General features: G+C 33.7%; 1 protein-coding gene across 2 annotated transcripts in view; it reads right to left on the bottom strand.

Moving 5' to 3' along the window:
- CRY1 (cryptochrome circadian regulator 1) overlaps positions 1-18,397 on the bottom strand; it is a 55,976-nt gene that overhangs the window by 21,701 nt on the left and 15,878 nt on the right. For both annotated transcript variants that reach the window (XM_090272561.1, XM_090272560.1), the window contains exon 2: positions 4,151-4,259. In XM_090272561.1, coding sequence (XP_090128687.1) covers positions 4,151-4,259 — 109 coding nt within the window. The remainder of the gene's footprint in view (positions 1-4,150; positions 4,260-18,397) is intronic.

Below are 18,397 nucleotides of genomic sequence, written 5' to 3'. Positions count from 1 at the left end.
TTTTTAAAAAATATTTATACTGTTTGGTGTTTGTTGAGCTTCTTGGTACTATGGGGTAATACCTTTCATCAGTTTTGAAAAATTTCCAATCATTATGAATTCAAATATAAACATTTTTTTTGCCCCAATCTCTTTTTTCTAAGTCTACAGTTAGACATATGTTAGGCCATTTACCATTATTCCACAATTCTCAGACATTCTGTTCCCTTTTTTAAAAAAATCTTCCTTCTTGCCCTGACCAGGTGGCTCAGTTGGTTAGAGCATCATCCGGTACACTGGAAAGTTATAGATTCACTTCCTGGTCAGGGCACATGACTGGGCTGCCGGTTTAATCCCTTGTCAAGGCACGTGCAGGAGGCAGCCAATTGATGCTTTTCTTTTGCATGGATGTTTCTCTCTCTCACTCTCTCCCCCTTTCTCCCTCTCTAAAATCAATAATAAAAAAAATATCCTTGGGTGACAATGAAAAAATCTTTCTTTTCTTTCTGTTTCAGTTGGGATAATTTCTATTGATTGTCTTTAAGTTCACTGGCCCTTTGTTCTGCTCTGTTCAGTCTGGATAAGCCCATTAAAGGAATGAATTCATTTCTAGAATAGTATGTTTGAGTTCTAGAATTTTCATTTGGTTCTTTTTAATAGTTTCCATTTTTGTACTGAAATTACCATCTATTCACATATATCTCTCACCTTTTAACTAGATCCTTTAATACTGATAGCATAATTGTTGTAAAATACTTTATTCTAATCCCAACATCTGCATCAACTGAGAGACTGTTTCTGACTGTGCTTTTTACTTGATTGCAGTCACATTTTTCTGCTGCTTCATGTGTCTCACAATTTTGCATTGTATGCCAGAGAATGGTATAAAAGAATAAAGATGAAATAAATAATACTTGTTTTTAGGCAAGTACATAGTCTTTACTCTGGCTGCTATATATTCTCCTTTGATTTATTCTGTGATTTTGAATAAAATATATTATTATGCTTCAATGTGTCCCTCAATAAAGATTTTAGCCACATATCTCTGTTTTTTGGATATAATGAGGATGTTTCAAACCATGAATAAAAGTTTCTGCAGGGTCTGGAATGTGCATGATCTTGGTAGCTTATCAGCCTGGCATCAAATGTGGAAATGCAAGCTTTAACTGCATCATCATCATCATCATCATCATCATAGTTCTTATTATCATTATTATTTATGTAAGATACCTATGATTAATATTGTTATCTATCCAAGTATTGCCTAGACTCATGTCTGCTAAGTTTCTTTATCATTTCCTCAGTAGAATGTGAAAAAGAAAACATTTTTTAAAAAAGTCACCTTGTCAGGCTATATTAAATCAGAATTTAACTGAAAAAAATTCTAAATTAAAAACATTAAAAAAACAAGTTTATCAGATGTATATGTGTGTATGAAAATGCTCTGACCCCATCCCTAAATCTACTTAATATAACTGGAATGAAATGAGTGAATACTTCAGCAACAACGCACACTAGAGGAGATATCAATGCTGGACCCACTGTCACCATCCCAGTGAACTAAAGGAACTGTTATCAGGTCTAAACTATTTTTACCTCTAATGTGGGAAATAGGACTACTTACCTATTATAAATTCTCATTATTTTTTGTACTAGAATAATAAAACCAGAGGCAATAATGTAAATGAGTCAGCTAGTTATAAACAAAAGAATCTTTTCTCTCAGAGAAACTCTCAGAGAAACTGGGGATGTAAAGGTTAGGGATAGGAAGGAGACCTACTTTTTAACTTTATATTCTTTTAGGATTTTTTTTTAACACATGCATAGAGGAGTCCTAAACAAAATTTTTTAAAATAATCCATACAATAAAAAGGAAATTAATTCCCTCTATGGCTATGCAAAGAGTAAATAAATATGAAAGGAAGTGTTCATAAATGGCATTTTATATACTGTTGTATACAGCCCAAGGAAAAATAAGAATAAAATAATAAATACTTTATGTGTATGTGCTTGTGTTAATGTATCTGTATTTTATGCCTCATGTGGAAACCACTGTCTCTCTGCCAAACTGACAAGACAGGACATCATCTAATTGCAGAAGACAGTTTGATCTAATAATATGCTATTTTAGGCAGAAGAAAGCTCAAAACAAACGCAAAAGACTTGATGACTTTAAACAAGTTTTTAAAAAACAAGTAAATAAAAGTTTTGTTATTTTTAGAGTGACTAAAATCCTCTTAGGATTCATTTTACTTATACCACATGAATTTAGAGATAAGGTTCAAGCAATTACCCATTTATGTTTTTACTCATGAGTTGTTAATAAACTATTACCACTGTTTCTGAAAGGCTTTCTACTCAGATCTCTTCCATGTTCCTAAGTTAAATTTTGACTCTTAGCAGCTACAGTAGTGAACGAGCTTTAATACAGTAAATTCTCATTAGCCAGAAGTGTTGCATTAGCCAAACCCTAAATATTAAAGGTTTCTCTCATACCAGCGGGAAAAGGCTAGGTAGTGTTGATTTGATTCTCAGCATTGGGAACATTCTCATTCAGGGAAAGGAACTGTTCTCTTCTGCATTAGAAATAAAAACATTGTTATTATAAAAATTTGATGAGTTAAACAGCTGCAAGAAAAAAAGAAGATATACATTTGGCGTCTAATGGTAGTAAACAGGAAGGGATGAATAAAAAAAGCCAGAAAACTCAGCTTCTGGCCTGGGCACTTGGATGAGTTAGCTGTTTGACTTTGATCAGCTCATTTAATCTCTCTAGGACTAACATTTTCATTAAAGAAAAAAAGAGGGAAATAACACGAGGAGATTTTTAAGATTCTACCAAGATTAAAAAATAAAAACAACCTACAATTTTACATTAGACCTGGAAAGTCTTCTAAGAATTATTCCAATAATGCAGTGGCACATGTGATTAAAGATAACGTATATCTGGACAAGAATGTTCACTGATGTGAGTCCAGAGTCACCAAGATATCAGGAGAAGGCAGCGAGCTTATAGCAAAGCAACTGATTTATGGGGGAGACTCTCCAGCAAGAGGGGGGATTTGCCAGATCAGGACCAAATCCCACCCAAAAGGGGCTCGGATACTGGTTTCTAAAGCAACAAACCGTCTAAGGGGGAAGTGTATGTTGTATGAGCTTCTATTGGTTACTTTCTCTATCTTAGTGAGTTGCTGAGCCCTTATTGGCTCGGGTTTCACCACCCGATTCACCCCCTCCCCGCCCTGTATTCTTTCTGCTCCTGGAACAGGTTTTGTCCATTATCAGCGTTCCATAACCGCTCTTCTTTTTTGTTCTTGCAGTCATTCTGTTTCTTTTTGTCCTTTCCTGTTTTTCTGTTCTGGGTTATTAATTCTGTTACCTATCAATTGACATCATTATTAGTATTAGCAAAAGGCCTGTGGAAAAATAATTCAATGTTCAGTGGAAAGCTAGTAAAGTAATTATAAAATATCTACACAATGGAATACCATGAAGCCATTTTTTTTAAACAAGGTTACTTTATTTTACTTAATTTTAATTTAATTTTATTTATCGGCTTTTAGAGAGAGGGGAAAGGAGAAAGAGAGGGAGAGAAACATCAATGTGCAATTGCCTCTCACACGCCCCCAACTGGGGACGTGACGTGCAACCTAGTCATGTGCCCTGACTGGGAATCAAACCAGCGACACTTGGTTTGCAGTCCACTGAGCCACACCAGCCAGGGCATGAAGCCATTTAAAAGACTGGGAAAGTAATAGGATCTCTGAAATACATGGTTATAAAGCACTGCACATAATGGTGTAATAGTGTTTTCATTCTTGGTTTTTAAAGAAGGGGCATAATAACATACACACAAACACAGATATGTATGTATAATATATGCATATATACATATTTAAGCACAAACAAATATACTTTTTTATTTATTATAAGAATATTTCTACAAGAAACTGGTAGTTGTTACTCTGGGGAGGGAACTAGCAATTTAACGCATAAGAAAAACTTCTTTTACTGTCTGATTTTATCATGTATAACATTTTACTGAAAAAATAAAACCCACAAAATTTGTATTTAAAAACTTATATTTCCCACACTTTACAATACCCAAAACACCTTATTTACGAAATATGCGTCTTCTCTGACAAAAGATTAGTATTTTATGCATAAGTACCTTGAAAAGCCTAGGAAACACATCCGCTGGTTGCCCACGAATCACAAACAGGCGAGAGTTTAGTTTTCGCAGATTAGCATCGAGGTCTTCAAGACATTGAAGCAAAAATCTAGGGAGATAATAATATTGTTAAAATTATTAAATATATTTAGAATATATAAAATATTGCAAAATCATGTTATTCTAGAAGTTGAAATGCCAACTCCATCACTTATTACCTCTTATCATCTCATTACTTATAACTAATATATAAATTACTGTTTCCAGAAGCTATAATTTTTAAAAATTACAGCACAAGTTTCTTAGTATTTTAATAAAGTTCCTAAATTAAATAAGTCTTTTCATTAAATAATACTGTTAGCAAAAGTTTAATTTGTAAATATAAAAATTTTTAAAAATTAAAAATTAAATTAAAAAAATTAAAAATAAATAGATAGATATCATTGTTTAAACTTGATGAAATGAATTCAAGTACGTATAGAAAAACCAACGTCAAAAACCTTGAGCATTTTCTACTGGAAAAAAATAGGTAGCATTCTATTTAATCACTTTGAGCAAATAAATAATTTAAGAATCTGAGCATGTTATTGGGGGATATTATCATTATCAAGTTCCTAACCTAATTATAGAAAAAGAAACTGATAATAGATGTTAAATTATGTAGCATTAACTCTCTCAGTATAGAGTATGCCAGATTAATTTTTATTTTTAATTCATGAGCCCTGGGTGGGTGGCTCAATTGGTTAGAGCATCGTTTGGTACATTAAAAGGTTACATATTCAATCCCCTGTCAGGGCACATACCTAAGGTTGTGGGTTCAATCCCCTGTTGGGGTGCATATGTTAGACAACCAACTGATGTCTCTTTCTCTCTTTCTCTCTTCCCTCTCTTCGCCCCCCCCCCCCCCCAAATCAATAAACAGATCCTCCGGTGAGAATTTCTTTTTTTTTTTTTTTTTTTTTAAGATTTTGTGAGGCAGGCGGGGCTACAGATTTTTTGCAATGAAAAAAGTACCAACAAGGCTTACACATGATAAGATATCTGGGGAAATTCTGGGGCAGTGCCAGACAACTGCATCTTTTATTGTGAAGGAATGAAGCAGCCAGCCATCAAGAACAAATCCGAAAGAGATGTCACCCCTGGAAGGTTCAACCTCATTGTTTGCCTCATGTTAATTTTCTGTAACATTTCATCTAGATTTGTTCCTCTCAGCTGGAAATATCTTATTTCCTCTCTACTTTGCTTAACTTTTTTATCTTAAGGTTAAATATTTGTCTGCTTTTTCACAGGGGATGTGTTCTTGAGAATAGTGATTGTGTCTTATGACGAGGAGTGGTTAAGACGAATGGCAAGGCAGAGTCCAGAATTGCATTGTCCAGTACAGTAGTAGTCACTGGGCACATGTAGCCATTTAAATGAATTTAAATTAAAAATATAAGCCCTGGCTGGTGTGGCTCAGTGGATTGAGCGCTGGCCTGAGAACCAGAGGGTTGCCGGTTCAATTCCCAGTCAGGGCAGACGCCTGGGTTGCAGGCCAGGTCCCCAGTTGGGGGCGCTCAAAGGCAACCACACATTGATGTTTCTCTCCCTCTCTTTCTCCTTCCCTTCCCCTCTCTCTAAAAATAAATAAATAAAATCTTTAAAAGAGTGTGTGTGTGTGTGCATGTGTGTGTGTGTGTGTGTATAGTTCCTCAGTCACACTTGCCATATTTCAAGGCCTCGCAACAGCCACATGTGTGGCTAACAGCTATCATATTGGACAGCGCAGGTGAAGATCATTCCCACCAACGCATAAAGTTATTGGACAGAGTTGTTCTAGGATATTGTCTTGTCGAGATCAATTATGATACTTTTTCCCCTTTAGGAATCATTATCTCTGCGGGCTTGTGGAGTCACAGTGCTACAGTGCTGTATGCAGGAGGATGTTAAAGACACCCCATCATTTCACAGTCATTCTTAAACAAATAGGAAACAAACCTCTGTATCCTCACACTTACATTTCACCACATCCCTTTTCTGTCTTGATTTAGAGTTATGTCCCTAACACCTCCATCCTCACTCAACCCTACCCCTCCCCACCAATGTGCAAATACTTTGGGGGGAAAAGACTGCTGTTGTTACAGAAATATACAATGAAAGCACTTGAGTTTTGTAAAATTATCTGTAACTATAAAGAACGTATAATGTTTGGTGATAAAAGTTTATTGGGAAACATCTACCTTAATGTACTTGGTTGGTAAAAGAGTTTTTAGATACTAATAGATGAAAAATTAAAAGCTGAATGAACTAGTAATTTTAAGTTTTCTTAAATTTAAACAGTACAAGACTAAAATGCCCTGGAAGGATAATTCAAGGCAGAGATAACTGTCAAATCTCGTTTGTAGCATTAGTATCAGTATCTTCTCTACCAGAGTCGGTAGTATATACCAAGTTTTCTCCTTATGCAACTTTTTGGTGGAAATATTCCTATGTGGTACAAGCAGGTCAATGAGACTGTAAGATGGGAAAAGAAAAGGACCTGATTATTTCATTAAGTGAATAAGTAAACCTTGATTAATTAATAACTGGTCCTTTAGTTTTCCCTTTCTTGTTCACAAGCTGAATAATCATTGTTAATGCTTTTCAATAAACACCCCATGAAACAAACAAACATTGTACAAAATGACATGGACTGAAGCAATGCGTTATAATAGAAAGGTTTTGCAACCAAAAAATTATTGTTTTGGCACTTCATAAAACAAAGGAATAAAAATGTATTTAAGTATGGTGCTTTTCTTCCACAGATGTTATTTTATTTTATTTTATTTTCAGTTACAGTTGATTTTCAATATTATATTAGTTTCAGGTGTACAGTGCAGTGTTTGGACAATTATATGGTTTATAAAGTGATTCCCCAATAATTAAAGTACTACTTGGCACTATACATAATTATTAAAATATTACTGACAATACAGTAGTCCCTCTCTATATCGCAGTTCAATTAGCGTGGCCTCACTGTATCGCGGGACTTTTAAAAATATTATATTTAATTATTTACTGCAGATTTTTCACTATATCACGGGATTTTGCGGTACTGTACAGTAAATACTAAAATAAATGTAAGGTTCCTACTTTGCGGATTTTCACCGATCGCGGGGGGGTCTAGAATGTAATACCCACGGTAAGTGAGGGATCACTGCAGTCTCTATGCTGTACTTCACATCCCCAACACAGATGTTACTGATAGTGTTTTTTTCCAATGGGTATTATAATTTACATCACTGTAATTTCACATAAGAACTGCAGATGTACAATGCACTCAAATATAGGTACTTTTAAAAAGAATAATGGGAGGGAGCAATGGGTAAAAGTGGGACAACTGTAATAGAAAAACAATAATTAAATCCAAAAATATATATAAAACGCTTACTTTGTACTCAAATATTTTAAAAAGAAAAGACTTGAGAAGAAAAGAAACAGGAAGATGGAGAACACTCAGTGATGCTATCTTTGTTATGAGGCTTTTTGCAGTATGATTACTAAAACTATATGCATATTTCATTTTGGTAAAATAAAACTTACATTGCATGTATCTGCTTACATAATATGTGCATAAGAAAATAACTGGAAGGATACTTATACCAAGCTATTAACAACAGCTACCCTTAGGGAATGGGAGTTTGGGGCAGTGTTGAAGAAGAAATACAGTTTTTTAACTTCATAAAAAGGCATAAAATTGAAAATTAGCATACACTTCTTCAAAGTAGAACAAAACTGAGAAATACTGTATCTACTGGAAACCTGGTTCTTTTCAAAGCAATAGAAACACTTCAATGGCATGAATTTCAGTTTTGTTTGGTTTTTTGAATTTCAGTTTTATTTTATTCCCATTGCACAGATTTCCCAAATTCCTATCCTTTTATCAATCCTGAAAAGTTCTAATTTCTTTACTTGTAAAACTGGGACAGTAACAGGACTCGTAGCACACATAGCACTGTTGTAAGAAATAAGTAAACTGATATATTTGAGACCCTTGTAACAGTTCCTGATCCATACTAACCATGATTATATGTGTTATCTATTATTTTTTGTCCCCTTCTTCCTAGCACTTCTAATTTTGCTACAATAGTGCTAGACCTTGTTATCTCTTGCTGGTATTATTACTACAATGCCTTAAAATAAATCTGCCTACAATCTCCATTCTAGTGCATTTTATACACAATAGCAAATATGCCTGAGCACACATTCCTGTACAAACATCTTCAAAGACTCACTCTTATAGAATAAAGAACCATTTATTTTCCTTGGCCACTAACTTAGGGTTCCAGGTTCATTTCCTACCACTCCCCTTTCCCTCCCACCAAATCAAACTACATCTCTTTTCCCCAGATATTCAATCTCCTGGAATTTGCTCCACGCTCTTCCCTTGGCCTGAATACCTTTCCCAATTTCGATCTCTTCATGTTCATATCCTACTAATCTTCAGTCTTCCAATTGTAACTTCTCCATCCTCTAACCTGTCAAAGGACATAATGTACCTCATCCTAGAGAAACTTTCAGATTGTATCTGATATTATAGCTCACACACACACACCACCTTCTCCTGATGAATTTCAAATAAAGTATCTGTGTCTCATTCCAAACCAGTTTCCTAACCTGTGTTTTGGTTTCTACATTTGGCAAGCAAATCTCATCATGTAAGATTAGAAACAGAATAAAATGACCTATAGAGTTGTCATGTATACTGTTGAAAGGGTTATAAACAGCATAAAATCACCTAGTAGAATTACTAGTACTTGGTAGATATTCAGTAAGCAGAAGTTATAACTTTTCTCTCCTGGGGATAATTTATGAAAATTATTTTTGAAAAACATAATGTTTCTATATGCAAATACCTGGGCATGGCAACAGAAGACAACGAATTTGTCTATATGCACCTATATTCATCTTGAACTTATAACTTCCCCTGAATGTGACTTTGGACAAAGTTTTGATCAAAATCTTCCAGTGACAAGGCAAATGTGAATATGAATAGACCAAAGTCTGTCAAGAAAAAGTCCAGCCATTGTTAATATAAGAGTACAATTTACATGAAATCAATGTAACCTGGCAGACAAGGAAAGTGGACTGGAATGCTCATGCCTGAACAATGACAACTTCACTGTAACAGTCAGTGGGGGTGGTAGATGCCACTGAGTGAGCATGTGTTCTGTGTGTCCATTGCATTCAAAATGACTGAGCAAGTAAAGCAATGCATCTACATCAAATTTTGCATTAAGCTTTAATATTCCTCCATGGAAACTATCTGGATGATTCAGAAGGCCACAACTATGGACAACTGGTGATTGGCAGCTTTATCATGAAAATGCGCCCGCTCATGCATCACATCTCATGCAGAGTGTTTTGGCGAAACATCAAATCACCCAGGTGACTCAGCCCCACTACAGCCCAGATTTCATGCCCTGTGATGTCTGGCTTTTTCCCAAAACTAAAATCACTTTTGAAAGGGAAGAGATTTCATTCAGACCATCAGTGAGATTCAGGAAAATATGACGGGGCAGCTGATGATAATTGGGAGAACTGTGTGAGGTCCCCAGGTACCGACTTGGAAGGGAACGAGATATCATTGTCCTATGTACAGTGTTTCTTGTATCTTGTATCTTGTTCAATAAATGTCTCTATTTTTCATATTACATGGCTGGATACCTTCTGGAAAGACATTGTATAAGGCAAGATACAGAGCAATTAAGACCCTAAATCAACTAATCTCTAAGCGTATAATTCTTCCTTGATAATACCATAAAATAAAACCTGCAATATCTCAGGTTCAAAGTATCAACTTACTGACAGATAAGATTTCTTTTGAGTGCTGAATAATTTCACTGGAAAGGGTGCTACATAAAATCTAACCTTTCATCCTTCACACTGTCAGAGTTCAGATTCAATGTGCTCCAGAGAACACACAAATTTCATCTTGTATATATTACAAATGTATGTGCCTCAGACAGGCATTCAATATTGAGTATGATGATTTCATATACTGTATATTGAAAATACAAAGGGCACACTTAACAGGAATACATTTTCAGACCTCCAATTTGGCAAATTTACTGTTCCTTTCAAATCATTTGAAGGCTCAGTTAATGATGCTATTAACTACATGCAACAGATTAGTTTTTAAATAGGCCTGAGGTAGTAAAACTCACTACATCCCTTTGTATAATTGTATTGCCTACACAGAAGACAGTTCTCATGTTAATTTAATTACTACACTAACTGTACTACTTTAAAATAAATTGCAGAGGTGCTAGGTGAGAAAAATATATTTCTTTATTTTAAACATTTTAAGAATCTCTTTAACCTCCAGAGTTCATTAGTTTACTGCTATTAGAAAGAAGTACATGCAGTGAACTTCCTTATACCATTTCCAAAAGATGATTTCAACATGAATCAACAGAAATCATTTCTTAAAGTAGGTCATTGCTATAGCAACCAGTGGGTGGTTTGGTATACTCCCAGTCACAATGACCTACTTTCCAGCCTGTGCTAGAACAGCTTTATGTAACCAGAATTTCTAGTTCTGCCTATAAAATAGTCTAAAAAAGGCAATAGTAGGGCCAACATAATCCCCTGCTGCTGAAAATAAGGCATTATGAATTAAGATATATCATACCAGAATAAAACCATCTGGTTCTGTACTTTAGTTTATAAAATGTATCTTATCACATGCTCAACAATGAAAACTACACTTTGAATAACTAAACCAAAACAATTCATTGCTGACTCTAAAGAACTGATTTAAAGAATATAAATTAAGATAATTAAAACCCCATGCAAAATATATTCTCTTATCCTCTGCATGAAATAACAGAATTAAATTTAAAAAAATTAAATTTCTGTATATATTAACTAAAATAAAGAAAAAATAAAAGTCTCAGTCATTAACCATAATCTAAGTGTTTAATTAGAATTTTTAAATTATAAATAGCAATTTCTCTCTATAAATTGCATAAAATTTACATATGCTTATTTTTTTCTAGTTTTCAACAAATGTTTAATGCTTTTATCTAAATTAACCATTATTCAAATTGTCAGAATATTTGTGATATACATTTTCTGTATGGAGAACAATTTAATATTGAATAAAGATTAAATATATATTTTCAGAACAAATTTTTTATTTTGTAAAGCTATAATGGTAATAAATCAGTGAACCTATACCATGATATATGTCCCTTTTTGTAAGAAGTATTTTGCAATGCCCTCTTTTAAATTATGAAATGAAATTCATAAACAATATAGTATATCTATATATACAATTTTAAAACATTATATACTGTTCTAATATATGAGAAAGGTCTTTTATATGTTAGAAAAAAAAGTAATATGTACTTGATATGTAAATACCCGAGTCTGGCACAAGAAGAAAATGAATTATTTGGATGCCTACACCTAAATACAGAATAATTTTTAAATCCAATAGCTAAAAAAACAGACCGATATGGTTGTTTTACTGATGACTCAAACACCATGGGTTGGTATTGCCTTTAGTGATGTGATTTTCTATAATGTTGATCAAGACTTAGTAAGGTTCTGGACAAAACAAAGAAAAATCTTTTTTTGATTTACATAGGTGATATTTTTTTTCAGGAAAACTCAGTATATATTAAAATTCTATAAAACAAATATCAGTTTTTACATATAAAAATTAATTTAAGCTCTCGATCAGAAAAATATATTGCTCATTACCCATATAATTCCATTTATTTGAGGGATACAAGATAAATAATATGATTCCAATACTCAAGGGTCTTGAAATTTAGAAAGGAAACTTGAAAATGTACATGATGTAAATGAATATAACAGAACCTGTTATGGCAGAATGCAACATATATTAACAGAGACACATGGATACCATTAATATGCTTTGAAAAATCAGGAGGTAGAATTCACGTCTGATTTTTTTTCTTTTTTAAGATAGGGAAAAACTTAGGCAAAAATTTCCAGGATATTGTGATGGGAGTTAAGAGGCCTTTCAGTATTAACATGATTTTAATAGCTGGAGATAGGGAGAGAAAATTATTGGCCACTTGACTATAACTTCCTTAAAGGCTGCAGCTAGGCCTTGTTCACCACTTGCCAGTACACAATGCTTGACACGTAGAAGTTCAAAAATATTCATCTAACAATGAACCAAATAAGTAAATTAATGAAGGCAGATGAAAGGGATTTTAAAGGCTTGATTCAATAATCAATGTAGTGCAAGAAAAAGAAAATTCTATTGTACTAGGTATTTTATGTATAGTATACTCCCAACAACTTTATAAGGTATCTCATTTTTAAAATGATGAATCTGAAACTAATCAAAGATGTTTTCCAAAATAATTCAGCTAAGTAATAAAGTAAAAAATTTAATTTAGATGTGTATGACTCCCAACGAACTAGGACTAGATGATACCTTCCTTAACGTGGCAAACAGCATCCACAAAAATTCTTATAGAAAATATCATATTTAATGGTAAATGTTGAAAGCATTTATTTTAGGATTGGGAAGAAAAGAATGCTTGCTATCACCACTTCTGTTCAACCTAGTTACTAGTAGGCCTTACCAGTGTAGTGAGAGAAGAAATAAAAGCATGGTATTTACAGATAACATGAGTATTGATACTATCAATATTATTAAAAATACAGAAAAATTATTAAAATTAATAACAGAATTTAAAAGGGTTAAATCACTTAGTTTCTAGAATCAATTTACACTAATACAATTTATGTAATTTATGCCTCTGATCTAAAATATCACACAAAGCTATTTATAATCCAGACCTCTTATTATTAGAAACTATTGCCAGGTTAGGCCAAAATCAAGTATAAGATGCATTTCTAGGCTTTAAAGGATTTACATACAACTAAATAAAATCTGTGCAACATGTGGTCAAAAGCATGCTGTCCCAGATCTATCTATAATGCTTTTCTGTAGTCTAATGTCTAATAGTACTATTTGAAAATTTTTACTTCAGAAAAAGACTAGTTGTATGTCAATTATACCTCATAAACTGGAAAAATAATTTAATAAAATTTCAATTTTCATCTGTGAAAAGAAGACATAATACTGAAAAATTCTTTTCTTCTTTTTTTTAAATCTATGACCTAGCATGTGTCACACAGGCCTGTCTGAAGTTTGGCCAAAGGTCAAAATGTTTCCTATACTGACATTGCTGCAAAAAGTGATAGCCACATAATGCAATCTATCCATCCATCAAAATTTTTTTGAGATTCTACTGACATTGTTGTGGCCCTAGGGTAAATGTGAGAACAAAATTAAGTGCCTGAAGTCATGAAATTTGCATGTTTGATGATGATGATGATGATGGTGACAACTATGATAATAGCTGCAAATCTTTAGAAAGTGTGATTGTACACTGCTCTAAGAACATTACATGCATAAACATAACAACCCTTTGATATAGGTATTTCCCTTATTTACAAATGAGAAAATTGAGGCATAGAAAGGTTAAGTAATTTTCCCAAGGACTCACGAAGGGAAAAGTAGCAAAGCCAAGATTTTAAACTCATTCAATCTGCTGGCTCCAGATGCTAAGCTCTTGAACTACTACTAGATTTTAGTTGTGATAATCTCTACGGAGAAAACTAAAATAGGGTAGAGGGATACGGGAGGAGAGGTTAATTTTATAGATTGGTCATAGAAGGATTTTTTTTGGATATCCTACTGCCTATTCAGCATCTCCCTTTGAAAGTCCCCTCCAACCTTCTCGTCCCACATCTCCCAATCTCAGTTAATAATGAGACCATTCTTGAAGTTACTCAGGTCAGTGTCATCTGATTGGTAGAATAGGATATGCTTATGTTGGTTAACAACCAACCTCCAAATAAGTTGCTTGACAAAAGTTTTTATCTTGCTCATGCTGAGTTCAGGCAACTCTAGGCAGTTATTCTCCAAGTGGTGACTTTATCACTCCAGCTGCTTTGATCTTGTGGCTCTATAATTTGAACAAAAGGGCACCTTTACAGCAAGGGAAAAACCAGAAGGACACAGAGGCCTTACATTGCTTCAGCCAAGAACTTCCTTACACAATTTATTGGCCATAACTAGTTATACTGCTGTGTCCCATATGTCATTGCTCTTTATCTTTATCTGTTCTCCCTCCCTTCCTCCCGTGACACATACTATCCATCTTTCCTTCTAGAAATACATACACCTATTCTTTGCTTCTATTCGGATATTCCATCCTTCCTCACACAATTTATTGGCCATAACTAGTTATACTGCTGTGTCCCATATGTCATTGCTCTTTATCTTTATCTGTTCTCCCTCCCTTCCTCCCGTGACACATACTATCCATCTTTCCTTCTAGAAATACATACACCTATTCTTTGCTTCTATTCGGACATTCCATCCTTCCTCTTTTTCCTTCGCTCTCCAGCCTTCTTTGTAGCCTTCTGACTAGCATTCCTTTTGTTCATTCAAAGTGAAGGTTGTTCCTTCTTTTCCTTTATCTAGTCGTAGGAATACCATCTATGTGCTGATGACTCCCAAATTTACATTTTCAGCCTACACTTCCACTCTGGATTCCAAACTTAGTAAACCCACTTCCTCTGCTATATTATTTCTTAAATGTCTATCCAGATTCCAAGTGTTCCTATGATTTTCACCATTACCACTCTTATCCATGCCACCATCTCTCCCCAAGATGCGTGTAGTAGCCCCCTAAGTGGTCTTCCTATGTCTGCCCTTTGCCTGATACCCATTTTCTACCCAGTCTGAGGGATTGTTTTAAAAGTTAACTTACATCACATTCCAACCTCTATTCAAAAAGAGAAGCAAGAGTATATGAAATAGAAGAACAAAGACTGATGAGACAGAGGAGCAAGAATGGACAAAGAGATAGTATGGGGGTAGGGTGGGCAGAGGGTCAAAAAAAGGAAGAGAAGGTAATACAAAGGAACAAACTGAAACTTAAGAATCCTAAGTCTAATGCACTTTTCAGTGACAAAAAACAGGTGATTTGATATAATCGCTAAGTTATAAACCAGTCAAGGGCCTCAAACACATGCCACATACACTTGATTTCATAGTTGAAAATGACAAATGTCTATGAATGTTTTGCCTTTATGAATGTTATGTAACTACATACAGAACCCGTTCTATGCTTAGAGAAAGAAATATAAGAAGTGAAATTTAATGAACCCAAAGTATTATTCCACTATTTCTCATTTGGTAAAGAGATTTCTTTAGATTCATATTAACTTTTAATCTCTTCAGAGATATCTGAGACTTAATTATTAGTAATCTAATAAAATTCAGAATCATATATTCTGAGGTAATTCTTTCATTTATACAGCTAACACCTGGGCATCTATGCAGAACATTAAAAAAATGAATTTAGAATTCTAGTCCTCAGAGCCTCTAAGTTTAAGAAAAATAGATGTGTAAATTTATTATTATAGTAATTAATACATAGTATTATTGAAGCCCCCGATTGTTAAAGGACATATAAAAATAAGGCAATTGTGCTGAGGAAGATCTCTAAAGTTTTACGAAGATATGACTAATCTGACTCTTTCAGTACCTATTACAGCAGTTAGTAACAGCAGTTTAAATTAGTCTTTACTTGAAGTATCTTTTAACTTCTGAGGTTGACTTACACTAGTATAAGGCTATGTAATTTATACCTTCTTAATCTCCAAATCAGATAAAGGTATTTGAAATCTAGGACTTTTACTATTCCGTGTGTATTTTTAGAAACCATTGTACATGACACTTAAGGATAGGCCAAAAATCACATTTAAAATCTACTTCTAGGCATTAGAGTATTAAAATGGAACTAAATAAAATCTGTTGAACACATGTACAAAAAGCAAATGACAGAGCTACACATATTGCTCTTGTCTTAATAATGCTATTTTTACTCTAGGTACAATTTAAGTTTTTCAGAGGTTTTCACAGTGGCAGGACTGTGAAACAAAACAAGACAAGACAAAACAAAACAAAAGTAGACGAATCAGGACATCACATACCGAAGTAAACAGGTTTGGAGCTTCTTCCCCACATCAATATTATTTTCACTTTTCCACCATGGCAGTAACTACTTAAATAATTTCATCCATGTATTTATTCATTTAAATAAATACCTGAGTGCCTACCATGTGTCAGGCGTGGAAGGGAATGAAAGGGGGAAGACAGACACTGGATGAGAAGGGCAAACAGGAGGTTAATGTGAGGTTTCCAAAGAAAAAGAGCAAATGGTGGAAGAATGAAAAAATCCAATTAAGACAGCCACTAATACGTCATTTTCAATGATTGGGAGAGAGAACATGACTTAAATTTCACACAAGAGGTTCTGGACCTATCAGGGACCACAAACAAATTCCAATTGCACGTGTTTGTACATCTAAAAATAAGAAATGTTTCTTGACCATACAGATGTTACATACTTTTATGAAAAAATATTCTGAGTGGAGAAAAAAACAACTGAAGTGTACTTAATAAGCTAATTGTGTGAACTAAAAAGTCATACTTAGGCCTGTATTAATGTCTACTATCTTTGCGGTCCACTGTTGGTATGGTTCATACCACTTTTATCTTTTTAATAGTAAAATACTATAACAAAATGTAGAAAATTACTAATAAAATGTAGAAAACCACATCTGAAGTCATTTCTCTTACTCATTCTTTAAATCAACACTGGCACATTTTCTTGAGATACAAAATAAACACAGGATTCCATCCTAATGTCTCTCAAGTTTTATTAAAATAAGGTATAAAAACTATCATATTACTTATTAAACTGCATTATTAAAGTTGAGGGCATTAAGGAAACAAAGAGGAATCAAATCTGTCAGGAAAGGCCTAAGATTTAACAAAGATGATGTTTGATATGGGTCTTTTACTATCACAGCATTTCACTTTTTGATACCAGTGTAAGATGATCTTCAACAGAAATAACAGGTAATTTTCTGGAACTGAATTACACTAATACAAGTATATGTAACATATGCTGCCCTCATTTCAAAAAATCACAAAGAAGTATTTCTAATCTAGGCTTCCTACTAATCTTTGTCTATATTTAGACAGCACCACATTGTGACCTTGAAAGGACAGTCAAAATCAGGTAGGACATCTATTTGGTGGTTTTAGGGGACTTACATGGAATTAAATAAAATCTGTTAAACATTTATAAAAGGCAAATGTCTTAAGAGAACTATATACAGGGTGGAGCAAAAGGAAATATACAGTTGTGAGTTCATGAAACAGTTTATTCTTGTATTATTACTTATTAATTACTGTATTATTTACTGTACAGTACCGCAAAACCCTGCAATATAGCGAAAAATCCGCGATAAACAATTAAATATCATATTTTTAAAAATCCCGTGATACAGTGAGGTCGCGATAAGAGAACCGCGATATAGAGAGGGACTACTGTACTGCAACTGCAGACCTACTTTTGCCCTACCACGTATAATGGTTTTCTCTAGTCAAATGGTTGAAAATATATTTCTTTTTTGAAAAATATTCATAAATGCTGAAAATTATACTGATTTTTTCTGCCTATGACCTAAATAACACACAATATCTAAACTTTGTCAGTTTTTCCCTATTGTAATCAAGTAACATTGCCAAAAAAAAAGAAAGAAAAAAAGTAAAGGTCATAGAAGGTGAACTATAGTACTTTAACATTAATTAGATTAATTAATAAAATCATGTTTTGCTTTTGATTCTTTTTATTAAACATATTTGTGGGTTGTATCCGTGTCATTGTGTATAGCTGCAGATAATTTCTTTTATAGGGCTTCCATGATTTATTTCTCCATTTTACTGTTAATGGGCATCTGGGTTGTTTCTAGTTTGGTGCTACTACAAATAATGTTGCTATGAATATAGTGTGTACTCATTAATACATGTTCACAAATTTCTATTGAGTACATATATACTTACTCAGGAAGGAAACTGATGGATTTTTTTTTCTACAAATAATTTAAGTTGTAAGTTGCAAAAATAATATGAATTCCAATATACTCTTTACCCAGTTTCCTCAAATGTTAATGGCCAAGAAGTCTAGTGGGTTTTTAAGTAAAAATAAAGGACATATTTTACATTTTCACCAACAACATGATTGAACAATGTATTCACTGTTTCATTCCACTACCTTATGCCATCTTTCAGGCAACTTCGCCATTTCATCTTCACAAAACTTTTTACCTTTTTGAACTAAGAAATGTTCGAGGTGCCTTTTGCAGTCTTCC

The sequence above is a fragment of the Furipterus horrens genome, unplaced genomic scaffold, assembly GCF_987537825.1.
Source record: "Furipterus horrens unplaced genomic scaffold, mFurHor1.1.pri manual_scaffold_4, whole genome shotgun sequence".
Taxonomy (NCBI): Eukaryota; Metazoa; Chordata; class Mammalia; order Chiroptera; family Furipteridae; genus Furipterus; species Furipterus horrens.
Note: the sequence above shows the minus strand (reverse complement) of the source record. Positions and strands in the feature narration are given on the sequence as shown.